Source organism: Vigna radiata, chromosome 3, assembly GCF_000741045.1.
Source record: "Vigna radiata var. radiata cultivar VC1973A chromosome 3, Vradiata_ver6, whole genome shotgun sequence".
Lineage (NCBI taxonomy): Eukaryota > Viridiplantae > Streptophyta > Magnoliopsida > Fabales > Fabaceae > Vigna > Vigna radiata.
The window spans coordinates 7890223-7913497 of NC_028353.1; the positions used below are offsets into that span (position 1 = coordinate 7890223).

The 23275-nt window shown below is 34.4% G+C and overlaps 3 protein-coding genes across 3 annotated transcripts; 1 reads left to right on the forward strand and 2 right to left on the reverse strand.

The window, feature by feature from the left end:
• The first annotated feature begins 2687 nt into the window (after positions 1-2687).
• Positions 2688-4874, forward strand: LOC106757287 (E3 ubiquitin-protein ligase MARCH1). Its single transcript, XM_014639924.2, has 6 exons — positions 2688-2960; positions 3088-3159; positions 3745-3812; positions 4012-4141; positions 4488-4568; positions 4666-4874. The coding sequence occupies exons 1-6, from the start codon at positions 2826-2828 to the stop codon at positions 4810-4812; spliced, it is 633 nt and encodes a 210-aa protein (XP_014495410.1). The 5' UTR covers positions 2688-2825; the 3' UTR covers positions 4813-4874.
• A 297-nt stretch (positions 4875-5171) lies between these two features.
• LOC106757872 (DNA mismatch repair protein MSH6) lies at positions 5172-14163 on the reverse strand. The gene is made up of 21 exons (XM_014640705.2): positions 13131-14163; positions 12609-12705; positions 12299-12401; positions 12163-12216; positions 12005-12079; positions 11828-11896; positions 11635-11718; positions 11282-11476; positions 10417-10919; positions 10192-10321; positions 9482-9573; positions 9193-9371; positions 8916-9118; positions 8727-8828; positions 8277-8439; positions 7882-8171; positions 7547-7684; positions 6916-6995; positions 6695-6794; positions 6306-6435; positions 5172-5726 (listed from the first exon to the last, which is right to left on the reverse strand). Exons 1-21 carry the CDS (start codon positions 13963-13965, stop codon positions 5479-5481), a joined length of 3870 nt encoding a protein of 1289 aa, XP_014496191.1. The 5' UTR covers positions 13966-14163; the 3' UTR covers positions 5172-5478.
• Positions 14164-15463: 1300 nt separating this feature from the next.
• Positions 15464-20670, reverse strand: LOC106757977 (DNA replication licensing factor MCM7). The gene is made up of 15 exons (XM_014640848.2): positions 20501-20670; positions 20241-20308; positions 20092-20151; positions 19790-20013; positions 19517-19694; positions 19098-19220; positions 18880-18969; positions 18625-18767; positions 18291-18468; positions 17770-17961; positions 17362-17534; positions 17060-17263; positions 16695-16860; positions 16199-16420; positions 15464-15848 (listed from the first exon to the last, which is right to left on the reverse strand). The coding sequence occupies exons 1-15, from the start codon at positions 20535-20537 to the stop codon at positions 15744-15746; spliced, it is 2163 nt and encodes a 720-aa protein (XP_014496334.1). The 5' UTR covers positions 20538-20670; the 3' UTR covers positions 15464-15743.
• Between the last annotated feature and the right edge of the window lie 2605 nt (positions 20671-23275).

Here is a 23275-nt window from a genome sequence, read left to right on the forward strand (position 1 = left end):
ACAAGAAGACGTGATAATCAAAAGGAGTTATTTTTTAGTCCTAAAACCCCTAAAAGACGAAGAGACATATTTAGGCAGAAAAATAAGCAACTCTTAAAAGGAAAATAATATATAATAATTATATTAATTTTAAATTATAAAAAGTAAATTATGACTTACTTATAAGTGTATGACGTGAGTTATTTATGAGTGATGTGATGTCAGTACACTTAAATTAACGATTTTATTCTACAAAACTTCTCACTGCAGATGTTTTCCTAAGGTCTTTTTCAGTAACATAGATGTAAAGAGTCGAAATCAATAAAATGAAATGAAAGTTGGAAACAAGGAAAATGATATTTTCACACCTATTTTTTTACACTATTTTGACATTGCACACGTGTCAAAATGTGGTTGGACGATTTCAAATTAAAAAAAAAAAACTTTAATTTTTTTCTTTCAAATATGTCCTTATCTCAATTTTTAATTTGAAATCGTCCAATCACGTTTTGACACGTGTACAGTGTTAAAATAGTGTCAAAAATTGATATCATCGGAACTTCGACATTAGCCCCAATACACAAACGGTAATAGGCTACTGTTAATCGATGACAAGAGAAAATGCTTTTATGTTATATTATTATATCATATTATTATGGGTCATTTATCCAAAAATATTCCATCTTATCTACTTTTTGTTTTTAATCTTATTATATGAATGATATTATCCATAGAAATGCATGAACTTTGAAGCTAAGACATCGGCATTCAACAACTAAGGACACCTTTCTAGTTTGCATTTCTTATCAAAAGAGTTAGATTATGTACATTAGAGCACATTCTATAGTCAGTTATTTCACAAAAAAACACTTAGCTTAAACACAACTCGATAGTGACACCATTACCTTCATCTAACAGTACGGATCAAACTTCATTCTCAAACCACCACCAAATATCTCCCAACTTCTATATACATAAATTACACTAACTGTTATATATAAAGTACAATTCATGAACTGTAAAATTAAAAATTAAAATGGAAGTTTAATTGGAGACCCCATTTAGTGGTATTGGGTTGTAGGTGGAAATAGGTAATGGGAAAATGTTAGGTGCCAAATTAGAAATTTATGTTTGATAGATAAGGTCAACTTTTCTCAATGGAAGGTGACTGTCCCCACAGGCGCAACTTAGTGCCGACCACTTGCTTGTAGAAAAGCTCACATAGGAAAGTGCAAACTGAATCCCTATTACTTGTGATTTGTGTGTTGTGAATCTTCTAAATGACAAGGATTGCTCATAATTGTTGGATAAATCCAGAAACATTTTCGGAAGAAACGATAAGAACGAACACCAGAAAGGATAAGCACGTGCGTCAGCTTACTTGCATACAATACGAAACTAATTAAATAGCGTGCTTTTTTCTTTTCTTCACTCACAGCAGACAAATTTGAAATCAGTTTCTCAAGGGCGATATCATTCGTATAAATAATAATAATAATAATAGGATCTCTTTTGTCATCTCAGACACGTATGTAGGTCTCGTTTACGTATTTCTCCACATATTATTATGAAATACAAGAACATAAAATAAATTATTTGATAATTTTGTTATCCATTTGCTACTATTGATTACCTAATAAAAAACCCAAAGATTCTAAGAGAATAAAGAGCTTGGCGTGTAAAGGAGGAGCAGCATGATGGGTATGGCGTGGGCTTTTGTTTGTGATCAGCATAACTAAAAAGAGGGACCCATGATTTCAAATTTCAGTTTGTTTTGAACGTTTGTTACCGTTGGTGAAGAATCATAGGTCCCAGATTTAAACCTGGTTTGGTGATGTTAGTGTCATAAATTTTGGTTTGATAGATGCAATAATTTGCAATGGTGCCCCCTTCCCTCCCATCCAGGGATATGCAAATGGAAAGGTACAAAGGAAAGGATGTTTCATTGTTTGTTTTTGTTTTTTTGAAACCCTTCATTAAATTGAAACCATACCCATAAATTTCTTTTTTATTTTTTGGAAGGGATGGGTTTGAATTCATCTATTATTTGGTGTATATTTAGTTTTATTGAAATAGGACGTGCAACCTAACGTTAAAAAATGTTTACATGCAACCACTTTTTAACCGATAATCGAATCAGTTGATGGGTAAGAATTTTGACAATTACTCCACATAATGAATTATTAAGTTGGTAATAACAACTAAATCTAGGACAATTTTGACAATTTTTAACCTGATAAATGAAACATAATCTAAAATGTCACTGGTATATGTAATACTAGATAGACTTGAATATAAATTTAAATAATTTCCGTTGGAGAAAACAAAATATGATAGCCTCTCTTTCAATCTTAGATATGCTTTCCTTACTAAAGAGTAGAAAAAATATACATTTCTTTCCTCTCTTTTTTTTCCTCTTTCCCAATTTGCCACAGATTAAGACAATTTTATTTATTTATTGTAAGCAAGGAATCTGATTAAATGCTTGGTTGTTCAACAATTTTTACTACTTCAAACAAACCAACCTAATGGAAATTAGAGAATCTTTTTGTTTGATCCTAAGCTACAAGCAAGAACCTTTTTTGACAAGTTTTTAAGGTCAAAGCTAGCCTTCGTGGTTTGGTTCTTTTGAAAATTAGGCCATTAGTTTTTTTTCTTCGAGAATTAAAAATAGGGGTAAAATGGGAAATGTCTTCGTTTTTTCTTTCGTATATAAACTCTTAGATTCCTGAGAAGACTGAGAAAGAGAGCGTAGAAAGGAAAACGAAAAAACAGAGTACCCGACAGAATTTGAAAACAAAGGCTGAAATTTGAAGAAACAGAGATCGCCACTGGGTGTGAAATATATGGCAGAGGTTGTTTTGTTAGTCGATGATTTGAAACTGCTTTCTGGGATTCCTCGCTGTAGAATTTGTCATGAAGAGGAGTTTGAAAGCATAGAAACCTTGGAAGCACCTTGTGCTTGTTCTGGAACCGTTAAGGTAAATACAAAATACATAACTTCTTAATCTCAAACACCTTTTTTTTTAATAGCTTATTATGCTTCGCGCGAGTTTTTTTTTTTTTTTTTTTTTAATTCTGATTAATAACTGCGTTTTTGTTGCGCAGTTTGCTCATAGAGATTGCATACAAAGATGGTGCAACGAGAAAGGAAATACAACCTGTGAAATATGTCTCCAGGTATGAACTTTGGTCATTCAATTTTCACTTTTTTTTTTTTTTTTTTTAGTTTTGGGCTCTGTTCGTAGCGTTAATTTCATCTTGGTTTAGTAAACTATATTAAAAATTGGTTTCTTGATACCAATCAATTTTTTGTTTAGAAAAAAGAAGGAAGAAAGAGAGTTATCGGAGTGTACCTAATATTTGGTGTCCTTGTTATGGTGATTGGGTGCGCTTCCTTATCTGATTTTGACGTAGAAACGATAATAAGTTCCTTTCTTTCTTCCTTTCCCCTTTTATTTATTGTCAAACTGCAGTTGCTTTTGTTTTTGTCTTTTGCTTAACTTTGCTCAATATTGAAGTCTCTCCCGATTAGTATACTATTTCTATATCAACACCTATCTGTTTCTCCAAAAGACGAAGTTTCACTTATTTGTCTTTTTGAATTTTCGATTTCATTTGACATATTGTAGGAAAGTGGGGTTGGAAAATTGTTTTATCATGCATTCAATGAACTGAGACCCATCTATTGCATAATTGCTTATTTTATCTAAAAAGGGCATTGTGTGATGGATATATAGATTGATATTAGTTTTGTTTTTGCAGCAATATGAACCCGGATATTCAGCTCCACCCAAGAAGTCTAAGATAAATGATGAAGCAATGTCTATTAGGTACTTTTTTTTATTATAGAACATGTATATTTTCCGCCTACGATTCAATCAAAGTAATCTTATAACTAATTATTTAATTAATTAATGAAAATTTTTCATATGGCTTGGCTACGTGAGAGGGAGCAAGGAATAAAAACTATTGCATAGAAAAGCTGTTTTATATGATTAGTGTTATTATTAAAATAATGTACTTTTAAAGGGAGGAAGAAGAAGAGTCAAACGAAAGAACAGAGATAACGGTTGAAGGAGTTGCGGTGGAAAGCGATTACTCGGAATGCAGTTCAGGCGGTGACAGAAGCGCGTCTTGCTGTCGATCACTTGCAATAGCTGTAAGCGTTATCTTATTAGCTTTTTTTCTTTTCACGCGTTCTACTTCTGAATGAATATTAGCCAAGGCAACAGAATGGTTGCTTGTGCTGTGAAATAAAAAATAATTAATTAAGAATAAAATAAAGTTGGGTGAAGTTGTGAAAAGCAACGAGTCAGAGTGGACTCAGACTCACTTCTGCTATTGCCAACTGCATGGCCAGTTGCGTTGAATTGGGTCGCCTACGTATGGCCGCCCCAAGAGTTGAAATCAACATTCTCTCTTCTATGTGGTTGCGTTGTATGTGACTCATTTATTTGTTAACGCGTAAACATGCTGAAAAATAACTAGCTACCCTTTCTCTGCAGTTTACAATTGTCTTGCTAGTAAGACATTTTTTCGCAGTGCTTTCAAATGGAACGCAAGATTACCCATTTACACTACTTACTGTAAGTACTTTCCTCTTTTAAACATAAAATGGAAAAGAAATATTTACAATTTTTGCTTACGGAAACTAATGAAGGTTAATATACCATTCTTATGCAGGTAATTATATTAAAGGCTACCGGAATTATTATACCTATGTACATAGTTATTAAGATTGTTGGAGCCATTCAGAACAGTAGTGAGCACTATCAGGATTCTGACGATGAAGATGAGATACGGCATAATGTAAATTTAAGACATTCATAGATTATTTGTTTACTGTATAAGAAGAGCATTATGTGATGCTCGTCAAATAACATTTTGCGCCACAATTTGAGATAATGGAATTCAGAACGGAATGCACCTTACCCCCGCCCAATGTAATAGGTAGGTCCTTTGGGCGTCCGATCCCGGTACATATTATAGAAAAAGTTTAAGAACATTTATCATACAGATGTAACTTTTTCAGTTCTTATATTTAAAAACTATTTATTTAAATCTTCAGATGTTTCATTTCAATCTTATTCAAAACTTTAGTTTTATTTTTAATTTAAACTTAATATAGTAACTAATTGTAAAAATTATTATATAAAACTTATTCAACTACGAAATCAAAGAAATAATAATTAAACTATAAAAAGCATTAATCACTTCACTCGATAGAAGGAAAACACAAACTCTCATTTGCATTACATAAAAAAAACTCAATTAGATAGATGCTAAATATTTACAATGGGACAGCCTAATTAATCGAACTCGTATCGGACACTTCACGTGCAAATATATACAAGTGCTACACGGCAAAACAGAAATGTTAGACAACCAACACACAAGGCAAAACTCGGCCGTATGCTGTCCAGAATGATAATAACGGAGTACGGCCATAGAAGCATGCTTACTTCTCTAAAGAATGAACTATCTCGTTAAATTAGTTTAACATCGCCGCTGCATCGATTCTCGTGCTTTGTCCTGAAGTTCCCTTAGGGAACCAACGCAAAGGGTTTTCTGGCAACTCAAACTGGTGGCAATTTCGGTCAATTTTCGTATGATAGCTGTTATCTCGTCAACCCAGTTTTTATTAGGAGAGTTTGTTTCAGAAGACACCTTTCTACATTTACCATAACTGGCCTCAAATTCTCTAGATTTGACAGCAGCCTTCTGAAGTACAGAAGTTGGAAGTCCTGAAATAAAATTATTTTGCTTCATGATAAAACAAGACATGGCACATTTGTTAATAATCAACATACTGATTTAACAGTTTTCCAGTACGATCCAAAAGTCATGTATAGACACAACTTATTTTGATAATATATATTTTTTTATCTGCAAATGTTATTTGTTAGTGGAAGAGTTGAATCTAGAGCCTCTCTCATTCTTCCTTCCAAACCTTTCAAACCAATCTTATGGTTTCCAAATATTAGTGGGAAAATTGAACTCAAAGTCCCTCCCACTCTTCCAACTTTTACCACTAAACCAACCTTATAACTCAACCTTATGTTTAAGCTTAAAAGTCAATGAACCTAAAATTAGTGAACTGCCTATGTTGGATGAGAACATGCTGACTACCAATGTCAGGTTTGTCTCCTCTAAATTTAGTGCAAGGATATAACTGTTGATTGGAAAATTATTGGTTGAAATCGTTATCAAATACAATTCAGGTGTTATAACTACGAGGTTATAGTTTACCCTCAGAAAGTATACCACTCACTATAGAGGAGCACAATCCATGTTTATTATATTTCAAAACAACAAAAACGTACCAGCTATCCGAGCAACGTTAACACCATAGCTCTTGGGGCAAGCACCAGGCGTTAGCCTGTAAAGAAAGGTGACTTCGTCTAAACCTGCAATTCCATCACCAACTTGGCATGCCATGTGACTGAGACAGACCTTTACAAGCACAAAAAAGCATATTCAGAGATACGATTTTTCATAAATAAAACTGACCAAAAGCAGGTGGAACAGTCTCTACACCACAATGTAAACTTTCTATAGGATACCACATCTAAATATTGTCATGACTTGCAATCATTTATGGCCAATTAAATAAACTAAGAATTGAGATTAAAAAAGTTTCTTACAAGCATAGGACCATAAATTCAATTTAACTAACACTGATGATTATTCTGGATAAAAAAACTAGGAATACCTTGGGATCGTTGAGATAATCTACAGCTAAGCGATGATAATGGGTAGAAAACAATCCACGACACTGCACCTTCCGCACAAAATGTTCTAAAACTGATTCCCTGTCAAATATTTGAAATACAAAAGGCAGAATCTGAGAAGGCCTCACTAGAAACTCAATGAAGAATAATGAAATCATGCGAGACAAAAATATGTCCAACTAATCCCAAAATAAACACTTACGCAATGGCTTGCCCATCAGAAGTTGCAGTCCCTCGCCCAAGCTCATCCAGAGCCACCAATGAGTTACGAGTGGCTGATGACTGCAGTCACCATCAAAAGTACTTAATTAGAAAGAAATAATGTTTCAAAAAGATCAGATTAATCTGTATGCATCTGTAATGTGCATAACAAAATAAAACGGCATAAAGAGCTTTCTGAATTAAACACAACTAACTAATCTATTGCAGGTGAAACATTATAAAAATGAGTGAGCTCTAAAGAAAAGAGACAAAAGTGTGCCTCCTCAATGCTGTCATTGCTTCTTACATTTTAGAGAAAAAAAAACTATACCATAAACCACATCATTTGTTCGTGTATTCAAAAGAAAAGTGCTAACAATCAACTTTTCCAAAAACACACTATTGACTACAATTTATTAAAGAATTGATAATTTAGACTCGTGAAAAGAGTGAACCCCACCAAATATTGGTTTTCAATAAATTTTCACCAACAGAAAGAATATGTCGCTAGTACTTATCAAACAAGAAATAATGCTTGAAATAACTTTCAGTCTTATAAGCAGCCTATTTTTATAGACCTGCTTCACCAAAATTAAAAGTAATACAAATTGATAGTTAAAGAGACATCTCACCAGCATCGTTGCAGTTTCTGAAAGCTCAGTTAAAAATGTACTTTGGCCAGCCATTATATTATCTTTGGCCCCCATTCGAACAAAAATCCGATCAACAGGTGACAAATCAAAGCTTTCTGCTGGGACATCAGCTCCTACCTGCATACGAAATTAAAAGTGTACTCCACAGATTAAAATCGGGCTTATTTAAGATGGGTCAAAGGGCAAGGCCAAAATTGGCTTTAAAGATGAATCAAAGAGCAAGACCAACAGTTCTACACCCCCCACCCACATACATTTACAAAAAAAAAAAATGGCAATTAATATATAATCTGAAAATGACTTAAAAGTTTCACCTGGGCCAGAATCACAGTCAAGCAAACCTGACGAAGAAGAGTTGACTTCCCACCCATGTTAGGACCTGTTAGAAGGATAAAGCTGGCTTGATCCGAACCACCAATGGTTATGTCATTGGGAACAAACGCACCCTTGCCTAAGGTATCACTCCTGAGGACAGGGTGTCCCAAACTTTTAGCATGGAGGTAAGGAGCTCCTTTAGTACATAATGCACCAACGAAAGTTGGTGTGCATGTTGGTCCTTCATAGTAGTCACCAGCTATTGCTAAACTTATCAACAGATCCAGTTCTGCAACATGTGAATGTAGTTTAAGCCATACAAAAGAAAAGCTTTTGCTTTTCTAATTAAATGCAGCATGGGAAATCCATCTTGTGAAAGGACCACAATATGTACCTGCAGTTGCAGAGACCAACTGCTTCCACTCCTTGTGGTTTTCACAAAAGCGCCCAATCAGTCTCTGCAATGTATTTTTCAACAAGGACTCCTTTTCCAATTCAGCTTGGGAGAGTTCTTTTAAATAAATTTTAATATCTGGAGTCCAGTACCTAAAGAAACCCTGCATGTATCATACGAAAAAAATAAGAGAAAAAATCTCTTTATATTGACAGACGTACCTGCAGTGCAGATAATAATGTATCAATGACTAACCAACAATTTCATGAGAATTAATTTCTTTATCATTGTTGATGCAACATAAATATAATGTACAAAAGATAAATCGGGACAACAATATGCAGGATTTTTTACAAGTAAAGCCAACAAACAACAAAATATTATTATAGAAATCAAATAGATATTTCTGCAATTGAGATGAAATTTTCAGAGCACCGTTTGTCTACTTACTTTTCTGGATGAACGCAATTCATAATCCCGAGGGATATTCCTAGATAAATTTTCTGGCACTTCCAATAGGTACACATCCTTTCCAACATTGACGTAAGCAATCTGAAATAAATATATAAGAACATTCAAAATTTTATTTTATGCAATATAAAATATTAAAACTCCAATTGTTTCAGGTAAAGTTCTTACTGATGTGTCTCCAAGTAGTTCTCTTTGCTTCTTGAGATGCTTCAACAAAGTGGACTCAATCTCTTTAACCGTCTTACAGGCTGAGGCATACTCTGTGTCGACTCCTTCATGAGGTATTATACGCCCAGAGCTATTGGCTTCCACCCAATCAAAAGCATCCTTGAAATGATTAAGTTCCATACGAACATCAGGAAGTCCTTTACCTGCACTTAATAGCATTCAATAAATCAAAAAGCAGCAACAGAAAAATTTGTTGACATATTTGAGACCAGCATACCCGGTGTTAACAGATGATGAAGTTGTCTAGATTGGACATCATTCAAAATGACACCAAGTGAAGAGCATGCTTCTAGCATCTGTTCACAGCCACGGAGAGCTGCAATGAACTCTTGTACTTGCTTCTTAGCTGCATCCTCATATAGAATAACTTTATTAGCATTCCTTCCACTAGCTTCACTGCATTCAAGAAAACCAAGGTGCATATATACTTCATTACATTAGAAGCTGGTGAAAATCAGTGTGGTCTAGATAAATATCACACGTGGTTGTTGCACAATAGATTTTACCTAGAGCAAAATATGCGTGCAAGCAATCGCTCCATGTCAGGTAGCTTGGATAATGCTCCACGAAATTCTAGAGCAGATGGTAGGTTAACTCCCTAAATAGCATATCATATATAAAAATAATCAGTATTATGCATCGGTTTTCCATCTGATTATTGTCATCTGCTTAACCTAGCCACATATATAATCTAGTAGATGTCATCATGCCAATCCACACAACATCCAACCTCTATCTACATCACTTCAAAAGCAACATAAATAGAAAAGCACAATTTAAACGAGCTCAAAATACCCCATATATATTATTGAACACAGCAAATCAAGTAAACTGCTTGACCTGAGGCCTACATAGAACAAGATGGGTATGCTTCCCAAGGAAAGAAGAGGTTACTAATTAATTAAACCATAAAAATAAACGAATATAGCAAGTGTGTTTGGATTTATTTCAAATGACGACAATGTCGCATGAATACTGCTAGAAATATTAGTCCAAAAAGAGATATACTAAAAGTTAAAAGTTGATATCCAAAAGTGGGACAAACTGAAAGGCAATTCAAAAAATATGAACATGAATAAAGTATAGTTAACATAAAACAAAAACCAACAGTTTATAGCCCTTCTTAACTGGATGATGTAGCAACAGCCCCCTTGCAAATTTCACTTTTATCCTTAAGGACTATCAGAATCAGGGGAAAAATACGTAGTTTACCTACCTTCAAACATGCAACAGCTTCCTGGCGTTCCTTAATGGACTCCACATTACATAACGGTCTTGCAAGCCATGTCTTTAGCAATCTCTTTCCAAATGCAGTAACACATTGGTTTAGTTGCGCATAGAGTGTGCTACAAGAAGTACCATTATTTCAGTAACATAAACAGATAACTTACCCATCTTGTCTAAAACAGAAAGGTTATGGATAACCACATGACAAACATACCCAGAAGAACCTCCATTCCTGCTATTCTCAAAAATCTCAAGATTCTCCAAGGCAGCCACATCAAGAACCATGTAGTGTTTTGAAGCCAGATCATCAAAACCAGAATGCGGAAGTAACTCAAACTGTGCGAATCTAAGCAACCTCTCATCTAGAAAAGCCTGCTTCAGATAATAGAGTGCACCACCTAGTGCTGAAAGTGCACTTATACTGTTGTCACCTGTTTTCACCAGCTCCTGTAAAACATTTGGCAGGCAGTCTAACCCGTTATCTTCAACACTAACATCATTAGCGTTCCCATAAATTTTCTTCAATTGATCCCGAGTTTTGCCAGCATCCCAGAATTCCACACCTGGAATTAATTCATTCACTAAAGGGTTTCTAGTATGCTTCAGCAGAGCTCTCTCCGTTTCAGCACTGAGTTGTTTGGCGGGTTTAACAATTTCAACAGGCCTGATCTCAGACAAGATAGAGCACAAGGCACTGCAGTCCAAGTCGTCCTTAAACTGCCATATAGAGAAGTCAACTCTTCTTTTACTTAAGTGATAATCAGCAGTTAGTAGATTAATTACGTCCATGTTAGGAGCATACATATAATGTGCATTTTCCACATAAATTCATGAAACTTTAAAACGAAGCAACCAAATAAATTATGAAATTATGAGCAAACACACTATTTACCAGCTTAAAATCCCCAACATATAACCCCCAGTCCCACCCAACTCAATCTATTTCGGTTCCAATTTAGGTAGAAGAATTATACAGTTCACAGGTAGATGGCATTTTGCAGATGTCATCCACAATCTGGAACAAGGTTATGCAGTATAAAATTTAGGCAGCGAATTTAAATGAATGTAGAAATTCATACCTGTCCAAGAATGACTCTACTCGTGGCAACATCAACTATACAAACACCATAGGTACGCTCTGAAATTTCATTTGGAAGTTTCTCATGATGCTCAGTTAGGGCCATTAAATATGCAGCTTCAGGGTTTGCAGACAGCAACTCCCCATCCGTTAATGTACCTTTTGTTACCACTGCACATATCTCACGCCTTACAACCTAGAAAGAAAGATCAAAGTTAAGTGACAAATATTCCTCTATCAAAACTGGGGTTAATGAGAAAAGTAACTCTGTAAAACATTTCATCAACACATACTATAAAGAACAATTAAAATCAACAACAAATAAAAACAGTCTCTGGTTACAGTAAATTATACCTTATCTTTAGAGCCCTTCTCCTTACGACGAAGCTCCAGCTGTTCAGGTGTTTCAGTCTGCTCCACAACAAGAACACGATAACCCTGTCCAACCAAGGTAACTTAGTAAGTTTCTCCCTGATAGCATGGTGGCTCGTAATACATGTTAATTAGTTCGGTAGCAACAATGAAATAAGAAAACAAAGTTGCAAACCTTCCTAGCCAGTTTCTCTACGTTCATCGAGAAGTTCTTCTCTGGAAATCCACAATGAGGTTGGTCTCCCTGAAAGAGTCATATAAATCAGTAAGTATGCATTATTTAGAGCGAGGATATAGGCAAACCACCTCGAGATTCTAAAGAAAATTCACAATTCTAGATATTCACGCACACCTTCATATACTGCAAATCAAGCTCTTTAACTCCTACATGTGCATCCATCTCAAAAAGCTCATAAAATTTACCCATCTGTACCACAAATATGGAGAGAAAATGTTTGATTTGGTTGGAAGGAATGGACTAATGTCATCAACAAACTTAGCCAACTTAACCTTGAAAAACAACACTTTGTCCATATGCTTTGACTTGAACTCCCACCATTGTTTCTACATTCGTCAAATGACCATATTAATTGCATGCGCCATCGAAATTTGAGAGTTTCACCCAACGGATTTAGCAGTAACTTACCTGACCCTCTGACAAATTCTTTAAGAAATCGGGAGGTAAGTAGAGAGTTCTTGAATCATAATTTTCATCCCCTGGTCTTCTTCGCTTGGCATCCCTGCGGTCTCTATACCAATACCATACAAAAATACAGCATCGTGAAAATATAATTTATAATATAAACCGAAAAATTAAAAGACTACAGAAATGACGCTGACAGTTGATAAACTGCAAACACATAAACCAGTTGACATAAAAAATTTATCGAATTGGACAGGAGAGGACTTTGGCATGGAAAAACTCGAATTGCTACATCCCTATAGTCGGCACTCACACTTTCAGGAAGCGCAGCTTCTGAGCTTCACGAGATGCAAATCTTTCAGAGGTCTCAGTTAATGAAACATTGTCAGCGCCACTAGATATCTTTTTAACTGCAAAATTTAAAGATACGACTTACATTATAAACTGTATTGACCTCTGCATTTCATGGCTAGCGACATGATAAAATAGAATAAGGACATACGAAAAATGCGCCAGTGAAGAAAAAAAAAAGGCTTGAATAAAATATAGTCATTGGAGGAAAAAAAAAACAACTACAAGAGTGATTTATTGCTTTTCCCTTTGCTTTATTCTTTTTATTAGGAAATCTTTCTCATCATGCGTGATTTACCAAAATAGCACGTGTTTCTTAATTTTTGCCCATAAATTTGAAAATTGCCATATTTAACGCCCACACTCCCAGCCACCGTACAAAAAAGGTAACGAAAATGAGGTTGCAAAGGTTCAAAATCTGATCAAAGAAGACTCAAACAGTTCCCATGCTCGAAATCTCCCTTCAAATGATTAAGTCACTTACTCTCTAAATTAGTAGTAGGCTCCAAAACTGAGAGCTTGAAACTCCCTTTACAAACTTCCACTCCACTCTTGCTCTTTTTCGCTGGCTCTAGTTTATCCGTTGCATTTAGTTTCCGCTTTTTAGCCTCAACCCTTTTTCCTTTAGCACTTCCTGCTACGTCCACTTCGTCCTCGTCCTCTAAATCCGTATCTTCTTCCCCATCCCCAGCATCCTCCAATGATGCAGCCTTCTTCCCCCAATCCTCGTCATTGGAATCATCATCATCATCGTTAACACTATCATGTTCTTCTTTTTCTCCTTTACTACTTTCTTCTTTTAATTCTTCCTCATCAATCTCCATCTTCCTGATGTCGGGGAATCCGCGACGCAAGCGTTTAAGTTTCTTTGTAGAGGACTCGTGGAGCCACTCGATTTTCTCCTCGGCCAGGATGAGCGATTCCTCTTCGTCATCTAAGTAACGAACCACGTGCTTAGAGGTGCTTTTATCAAAGGATTTGATGGAACCTTCGTACCAGGCTTTGTCTAACGGCCAATAAATCTTCACCCTTCGGCCAACGACTTCTTGGCCGTAGAGAGAAGACGAAGCAGAGGGTGGAGAAACGGAAGCGCCGATCACAAGAAGGGATTTGTTCGGCTTGGGATTGAGAGGTGAGGGAGTGAGAGTCGTGGAACTAGGGCTAGGGCTAGGATCTGAATCGTGGCTAGGGTTTGGCTTTTGGTTGGTTTTGGCGAGGGTGGGAGAGGGGGACGGGGATTTGGTGAAGAACGAAGTGATTTGACGCTGTTGATTGACGAGCGGTGATCGACCATTGCTGTTGCGACGAGAAGGACCCATCTATGTGTAGTGAGTGTTGCAGAGAGCAGAGAGCAGAGAGGGAAGGGTTATGGTAACATAAGAGGCGGCGGTTGTGGTAGCGGTGGCGGGAATTGTTTCTCTTGCGTGGCGGGAACTCACGCTATATATAGTCTCGGGCTCTCTCAGTGCTTAGTTATGGTAGTTCAGTTTTCGAGCCTTGTGCGCACGCTTCCGGTTCTACTGTTTTGGAAAAATAAATATATACTTCTTCACTAACTTGTGCTAAGACAAAGCATGCATTCGAATATAACAGTATAATTCTTCAAGCGTTTTAATTTTTATTGGATAAACTTTTTTCACTGAATATATGATAATAAAATTTAAACAATTTTCTAATATTTTAATCTTTAGATATGTTTTATAAAGAAAAAACAATTAAAAGTTAAATATGTTTTTATCCATCCCTATGAAAATTGTTTATTTTTTATCTGAAAAAAATTGACATTGTTTTAAATAATTTTTTAATGAATATGTAATAACAAAGTTTTAATAATTTTATGATATTTATTCTTTAGATATGTTTTATAAAGAAAAAACAATTAAAAGTTAAATATACTTTTGACCTTCCCTTTCCCTTTGATTTATCTAAAAAATTTTGACATTGTTTGCTTTTAAACTTACGTAAATTTAAGTTCTCATATTTAAAGAAAACATATATATATATATATATATATATATATATATATATATATATATATATATATATATATATATATATTCAAATTTAAACTCATTACTTTTGATTTTAACATTCATTTAAGATATATAAATAAAATTTAAGACCTTTATAAAGCCCAAGGACGATATTATATTTTTTATTAATACTTTATTTATGAGCGTAGATTATATCACAACCATTAAACATGAAACATGTCTTGAAATGACGATTTGACTTAGCAAGCTCACTCTGTAACGAATAAAATGAATGTAAGTATAGAAATAGGAAAAGTTGCACTCTCAGAAGATCATACTAAACTATAAGAATACTTTCTTTAATATTGTAACAGACACTTTTATTATATTTTAATAATACAATAACACTATTTTCAATATTTAAATATATTCATGGTGATGTTTTTCAAACGATGGTAACAGCTAAAGTAACAGATATTATTAGATTGGTATTTAACATTTATATATAATTATTATTTTGAAATTTTATCATAAGCTATCTTAGGATGACAAAACCCCATTACGATATACTGACCAGCACAAAGATTTTGCCCCTGCACGAAATATACAATAGTTAAATTACACTATAGTTAAGGAATACAAATTATAAAAGCATGACTTTTTAATAAAATTCCAGAACAAATATTCTTTTTTCATCATAGATTTTTCTGACCGTGTAAAGTTTTCGTTATGCATTTATCTTATCCCTCAACGTCTTTGCTGTGTTCTGATCAAAACTTCTTTTAGCGATTCAATGACACTTCCAATAACAAACACACAACGCAAGGTCAATAGCTTTCCCAAGTCAGACTAAATAAAAATAAACATTGCATACGAAGTTTATCCTGTTCTACATTTTAGGATCAAGAAGCAACCTTATGCCAGCTTCAAGTAGGTAATAACTTTGCAATTACTGTACTCAAGTAAAAAAAAAAATACAAATCTAAACTGTAATAATACAAATACCTAAATCAAAATAATAAAAACCAAATGACAGAATATGATTGCCCAAGTCTACCAACTACTAGATCCAGCTTCTTGAAACCATATTGCCTCAAATCATGTTAATGGGGAAGAGAAGTGCCTCAAGCATCAATAAATCTAATGTCAAAAGTATGAGGATGTATCTGCCATACATTTAGTGCTGCATACTCTTCCAAGCACTCTTTCAACTGAGCTTCGCTGTAACCCTGTTTCATAGTCAGAAGTTCTGTTGTCAGAATATACTATCTAGAGGGAAACAAAGCAGGTAGTTCATCAAAATACATGGTCTTGCTCCGGCTTCACACGGCTTAAACAAAATTCTACAAGATAGTATATTTATTTCATAGCCATGTCTCGCATTGCCAATAATTAATTCCAGAGAGGATCAATAAACAATTAGTGCAATTACAAACAGTATTATTTCTTTTCTTCAATAAACTTTTATTTTGAGCCCTCTAGTTCAATATTCAAACTTCTCTTCTCAAGTTTGACGCAAAAATCATCTTCTAAAATACTTCAAATAGACAAAATTCAACAATTAGCAATATATACTAACCTTCCTAGATATCCAGTTCAGTGCACGGGCATAGCTGACATCCACTCGGTTAGCTCTAGCTGCTTCATCTCGCACTATGGAATAAATATCAGATATGGCATCAAGTCCGGACTTTTGACGGTCATCAGAGTACAAAGAGAATTTTGACATCTGCATTAACCTCAGTGCTTCGTCCACATCACTTTGAGCAACAGTTTCTGAAAAACGGAGTCTTGCCAGTGCCTGTTCAGAAAATAAGAATGGAATACTTTTACTTAGGCCACATACAATTATAAATAATGCTTACTATTATACATTGTGGTCTTAAAGGCAGAGCCCACCGAGTGACAACTGATCTTTCGAAGCTAAAAGTTATTAGTAAACACCTAAATCAGTTTTAATTTAAAAACTGAATTTCAAGTCAAGTATGTACTCAAGTCATTAACCCCAAAAGAAAAGTCCATATAATCTAAATGCTTAACTTTGCTGCTCTCTTTGGGAAAAGATGGAGACTTACAGCTGATATGCGGAGAATACTGAGTAATGTTCTGACAGTAGTGTAGGAATGTGGAGCATTGGACCTTGCTTCCTCTTGACGAATGCTGGAGTATGCAGTAGCAATATACTCTTCCAGTTCCCTGGGGACACTTGGTGACAGTCTTCTTGCAGCTGATATGTATGCACTACATAAAAGCAAAACATTTCATTCTGTATTAGTTTCCTTTTACAAGTAAAGAGAACATTGGTACAATCACCTATGTGAAACTAAACGAGAAGTTAGAATAAACATACAACCAGATGAGCAACATATGCACCATACCCAGTTCTAAATTCTAATCATTTAAGATTAAAATCAGATCACAGTACTTCTTCTGTACTTACCGTAGAACAGATGGATCAAGAGGAGTGAATCCAAGAGCAGGAGACTCCTTATTTTGGTGAACATATACAACATGCCTAGCCATTTCAAGATCATTATCCATATCAGCTCGATCAAGGATTAACCACAGAAGATCAAACCTTGATAGAAGGGCATGTGGAAGATTAATATTTTCAGCTGGAGTTCTTCTGAGATCATATCTTCCCCTTCACAATAAAACATGGATAAAATTAGATTTTGAAAGCACAAGTGTGCATATCTATAAGAATACGTCTGCATTCAATAAGGTGAAAATCAATAATACCATGCTGGATTAGCAGCAGCAAGAACAGCAGTCCTTGCATTAAGAGATGTAGTAATTCCAGCCTTCGCAATGCTAACAGTCTGTTGTTCCATAACTTCGTGAATAGCTGTACGATCTGATTCATCCATCTTGTCAAATTCATCAATGGCACATATGCCCATATCTGCTAACACCTGAAATCCATAAAGTTCTTCCATAAATCCGCTTATATCCAGAAACTAGTTAAAAGAACATATATTATTAACATAGGAGCTTAAGAAGTAATTTGATGCTCGAGTTATTTTCATCTTATTATTTGCAAGTACGGACAACATTTCATATGATTTGACCACAATTTTCTAGTTTCCTCAACCTAAAATATATGGGGTGGAAGGACAGGTTGCGATTACGAAAGGAAGCTTCCATTACCAATGCTCCACCTTCAAGAACCATCTCATTTGTCACTGGATCTTTTTGAACAGCAGCAGTTAGACCAACTCCACTACTTCCTCTGCCAGTGGTGTACACCCCTCTGGGTGCTACATTGATTATGTGTTTAAGAAGCTGACTCTTGGCAACACCAGGATCGCCCATCAAACATATATGTAAATCTCCTCTAATCTGCAATTAAATGAAAACTGATATTTAGTGGTTTACTCATGTACATGTAAATGTGCATGTATAGCATAAACAATAAATCAAGCACAATGAAAAATAAGCTTCAATAACAGAAAGTAAGACAGGTAAAATTTCCAATGCTAACAGAGTGAAAGGGAGAGGACAAAACAGTGAATCCATACTTGAAATTTTACCATTAATACAATTTTAATTTTCCAATGATATTATGCGTTAATCCCAATTAATGCAACGTGATTATCACACAAAGTTTAAGTAAGCACGTGGTTTTATTTATAGCCAATTCGATGTTTTATTCTTATATAGTTATTTACCTTCATTCCATCCTTCAAGGTCCGGTGTGGAGCACCAACAAGGAGAAGAAGCAGTGCTTTTTTAATGTCATCATGTCCAAAAATTTCAGGAGCAAGTGATCGTGATAATTTATTATAGATGTCACCATCCTCTGCTAATCGCGCAATCTGTTCTTCCTCGTCTCCTCGAAGTTCATATCTATGAGAAAACAAATTTGTTAAGCGATTGTTGTTACGCCCCAAATTAGTAGATAGGTATTCATTATGTTCAAGCAAGCCACAATAATATCAGTACTTAGTGGCGGTGAAAAAATTTTGTCAGTAATTATCGATTAAGATCTGAAGACTAACTTACTCTTCATATTTTCTCTTGAAATGAGTTACAGACATGGCCTCCAAGTAAGTGTCAGCAACTAAGCCTGCGCGCATTGCTCGAAAACCAGTGTAAGGTATAGGAAGAAAAATCCCAGAAAATTCGACAACATCACCCGGAGCCACCTAACAATTTACAGCAAGCAACCGCAGCAGTTAATTAGCCATTAAATTCCAGCTACAAGACAGCATATGAAGTATCTACTAATTTAAAGCCAATTGGCAGGAAATACCAAACCTTTCTGGTGAGTTCTCCTCTTAAATGGACGGTCATTGATCGTGGAATATGGCCTTTGGGAACATGTTCAGCTAATTCTTGAATTTTGGCCTGGAATCATATCATAAATCTATTACCATCTTACTCTGAAGTAAATAAACAATTGTGCAGACTATATAAAACAATATGAAAATTGAAAGTAAATGCATATGTTTTGATGACTCAAGAAGAGAGCAAACCTCCTGAAATCTCAAAAACTTCGATGCTCTCAGTTGAAGGATAACATTTCCCTTTCTTCTATTTGTATCACAGCGCTTTGATGGGCATTCAAACAAGGGCATGAAGACTCGAGCGGTTACTTCCTGTTTAGGAAGGCAGACAATAACAACGTGAAGGACCAACTGGCATGTAAATATGATAGTCTAGCCATAACTCACAAAAAAAGTATAAATTCATAACAAAAATATAATCCTTAAAATATTGTTGTTTAACATCCAGGCAATCAAATCGTTTCGGCAGAAAGAAAATTCAAAGGGTATAATGGATTATTTTGAAATCGTACCAGGCAAATATCATACAATAGTTCTTTTGTTTACTTTTTTCGGCATAAAATCTAGTGTCTAAATTGTGCAGTTCATGCAATCATTTTATCAATCACCTGGTAAATTTCAAATCCACAGTCCTCGCACGTGTATACAGCCACTTTCATCAATGGTTTGACATCCGAACAACGTGTCACAATACCAGAGATTCTTACAAGCTGACCAATGTTCGAAGCTTTTACCTCCCTAATTGTAAATGGTCGCCCTTTCGAAGATGCTTTAATATAAAGCTCACTGGAATACAATCACAAGGTCATATTAGGACCGTCTCATCACATTTAACTAAATCGCTAAATAAATTCAACGAAAAGCACGGAGGTGAATCTCACTAATAGCGCTTGATTTCAGGAGGCATCTTCTGAAGGGGGTCAGAACCGTCAACACCTTCCCCTCCTTCATCAGTCCTCTGGGTCATCAATATGTCATGATCATCATCCGTGAAAGCCTCGGTAGACTTTGGCATGAGCTCGTCAACTGCATTGGAGAAAATTCCGATATACCTTCGAGTATTCTCGGTAACACGACTAAGAAATTCTTCGTCCAAATCCTTGTACTGAAATTCCCAAGAGGAAAAAAAATTAACAGAAACGTGGATTTTGAATAGGAAGCACAATAGAGTAACGAGTATTACGTTAATCAAGTCCTCAAGGTCAATCTGAACTGCTTTAGTTTTGTGGTTTGCAACGTCTTGCTGAAACGAAAAACAAGGAAATAAGAAATCAGAGCTAGCATAGTTATTATCTGAGAGAAATAAGAGTTAGAGCAAAATAAAGAACCCACCAAGATATTCACATATTTAGCTTCGCCATTGGCGTCTGCGAAATTGGAAAGGAACTCCTTCGCCAGAGCTGGAGAAAGAACAATTGAATAAACCGAATCGGAAAAGAAATCAGTGAGAGTGGGAGAAGAAAGGGAGAGACTACAAACCCTAGCTGGAAATAAACGTAACAGGGAATAGGGAAAAAGGAAGAAGCAAGAGAAAATTTAGGGTAATAACCCTAATCCGAAGACATGAATCGGAAGAAGAAAAAATACATTACCTATGTCTGCATTGAAATCAAGATCCTTAGTGGTCATGGTCGTGAAGATTGGTGAAGATTGCTACAGAGCAAGAAAGTTAGGGAGGCGGGAAAATATACCTAGGTAATGGTCTGAGAATTGGGCGGGAAAACAAGAAGGCAGGTTTTGGCGGGAAAAGGAACAGCCTCCGGAATATGCTACGATGGGCTACACGGTAACTAGTATAGGAGTTGTGTAAGTGGAATGTGTAATGTTCCTTACATAAAATGAAAAAGTTATTATAAACTTTTCTTTTTTATAATAATATATTAAGAACTACAAAATTGTTAGATGGGACGTTAAATATATTTTTAATTTTTAAATTTTAACCTGAAAATTATTTTTGTTTTTATCTTAAATTTTAATATATCTTAGTTTCAAATTTTACAAGTAAATAGATATAATTTATTTATTTAATTATGTTAAATTAAATTTTTTAACATATAATATTTAAATTATTTACACTATTCTAAAAAACAATTTAATAAACTAAAAAAATATACTAGAATATGATATATTGGAATTATTTATTCTTTATTCATATTTATATATTTATGTTTATATATAAACAAAATCTTAAAAATTCTAATTTATATTAGAATAACAAAAAAACAAAATAATTCTAATATGATAAAAAAAACAAAATCTAAAGTTACATATAAGTTTTGTGACTAAAAATATAGTAATTTATATTAGAATAATGACATAATAAAATTAAATTATATTTACATATATTGCATATAATTTTCTCAAATGTATTCCTTTGTTTTTCCTAAGTTTATAATATTGATAACTTTTTGGCAAGGATACTAAATCGTTACAAGTAATACAGTGATAAGAAAAGTATCGTTCTCCTCAGGGAATTTGTGTTACGTTATTTAATTTAAAAATTATATCAAGATCAATTTTTGTTGATGAAAGTTGCTTTGATTTTTGCATAAAGAACACGGAATTTAACAATGTAAAAGTTAAGATGAAAATATGATATGAACAAGGAATTGGTTTCAGACTAACATCTCAGTAACATCTTGTACAATATATGACCTGTTCATGCATTCACAAGTTGATATCTTGCTTTAATTCCTTAAAACAAGTTCTAAAATTATTCCTTAAATTATTAATTCCTTAATTAATTTAATGAATAATTTTGCATTGAGTTCAGATGTTCGGAATGACCAAAAGCATGTAAGTTATTCCTAGCGTAATCACTTTTAGCTTCTTTTCTTACGTTTCTGGTTCTAAAATACTTCCGAGTACAAAAAGAACCTTTAAGAAAAATTATACTTCCATATAATCAAAATCAAGTAAAGAAAAGAACACGAACAAATACATTTATTGATCAGGACAATTACATCAATGTTTTGCCATACAGCCAATTTCAATGAAAGAAAATTTAGCCTATCATAGACATCACAAACGTACTCATTTTTGCAATTCCTTGCATCATGTGTAGTCTTGATGTCTTCAGAAAGTCTTCTCAGCGTCTTCCTTGGTCTTCAGAGAGGTTCTCTAATTTTTCTCGTGTCTCAAGATTTCCTTCCCCTCTGTCACGTATCATTTAGAGCCAGTTAATTTTTCAGTAACTTGCACCATTCGCTCAGCGCACAGAAGCAGATTCGCTATGCGAATAAATTTTTATTTATGCAGCTCAACTGCTGTAATTCGCTCAGCGCACAGCCTCAGGTGCGCTTTGCGAATTTGTAATTTTTTTCTCTTTTCTGCTGTAATTCGCTTAGCGAACCAATACTGGTGCGCTTAGCGAATTATTGAGTTTTGCTCCTCCAAATTGGTTGATTCGCTCAGCGAACCAATATTGGTGCGCTGTGCGAATGTATTTCTCTGGCTCTGTGAATTTTGCTGGCTGTGCGAGAATTGACTGTCAACTTCACATTTATGCAACTTTTCCTGAACAATAATTTACGAAACACTCTGCTACAAATTACAACTTTTCACTGAGTAAAAACATGAATAATTACATGATTAAGGTAATTTATAAGTGTAAAAATATTTGTTTTTCACACTTATCAAATATTTAATTAAGTCATATAATTATAATTATTATTCATATATTTTATTTGGAAGGCAATTGAATAGTGGCTATTACTTTTTGATATTTTAATTAATAATCATGTATTTTAAATTTACATGTCAAATCATTACATACTCACATATACAAAAAATTATATAATGCATAATTATTTGTATATGTGTGTAAATTACTCCTTAAGACATTTTCATATGGTGTATTTATTATATATGTTTTTCTATTATATAAATGTTATCATTATTATATGTAGACCTTGAATGTATTACACGTGATAATATTATACTTTACAAATTATATATATATATGGATTTGTTAACAAGCGTATGCCTGCTTTCAGTTGGTACGTTTTAACAATGTGTACCGTCATTTATCATGGATTCTAAGTTTGAAGATTAAGGATATTTAAATAATTTTCATTCTTAAAACTAAAAAAAGAAAAAAAAAACCCCTAAACCCTTACTCACCTCCCTCATTCCTCTCAACCATTTCTCTTTCATCTTTCTCACTCCAACATTTTTTCTCTCATCTCTCTCACTCCAATAGTCATCCCTACTATTGTCCCAATTGAAAAAAAAAATCAGAAACCCTTTGTCATCAGAGATATTTTCTCTCTCATCTCAACATTTTCTCTGTCATCACTCCACCATTTTTTTCAATTCAAGATGGTGGTGATAATTTGAATCAGAGATATTCTTTAAAAATTGAAAAA

Bases quoted from the DNA above. Each gene is read 5' to 3' on its own strand.
- LOC106757287 (XM_014639924.2), top strand. From the start codon at position 2,826: ATGGCAGAGGTTGTTTTGTTAGTCGATGATTTGAAACTGCTTTCTGGG. The intron at 3,160-3,744 runs GTATGAACTTTG...TTGTTTTTGCAG, and splicing joins CCTGTGAAATATGTCTCCAG to CAATATGAACCCGGATATTC. The intron at 4,142-4,487 runs GTAAGCGTTATC...CTTTCTCTGCAG, and splicing joins GTCGATCACTTGCAATAGCT to TTTACAATTGTCTTGCTAGT.
- LOC106757872 (XM_014640705.2), bottom strand. From the start codon at position 13,965: ATGGGTCCTTCTCGTCGCAACAGCAATGGTCGATCACCGCTCGTCAAT. The intron at 12,217-12,298 runs GTAAGTTACTGC...TGACGAATGTAG, and splicing joins AGAATTTGTCAGAGGGTCAG to AAACAATGGTGGGAGTTCAA. The intron at 10,322-10,416 runs GTATGTTTGTCA...TACTTCTTGTAG, and splicing joins AGGAATGGAGGTTCTTCTGG to CACACTCTATGCGCAACTAA.
- LOC106757977 (XM_014640848.2), bottom strand. From the start codon at position 20,537: ATGACCACTAAGGATCTTGATTTCAATGCAGACATAG. The intron at 20,309-20,500 runs GTAATGTATTTT...TTCTTTCTCCAG, and splicing joins TGATTTCAATGCAGACATAG to CTCTGGCGAAGGAGTTCCTT. The intron at 16,421-16,694 runs GTAAGTCTCCAT...TTTTCTGAACAG, and splicing joins GTATTCTCCGCATATCAGCT to GCACTGGCAAGACTCCGTTT.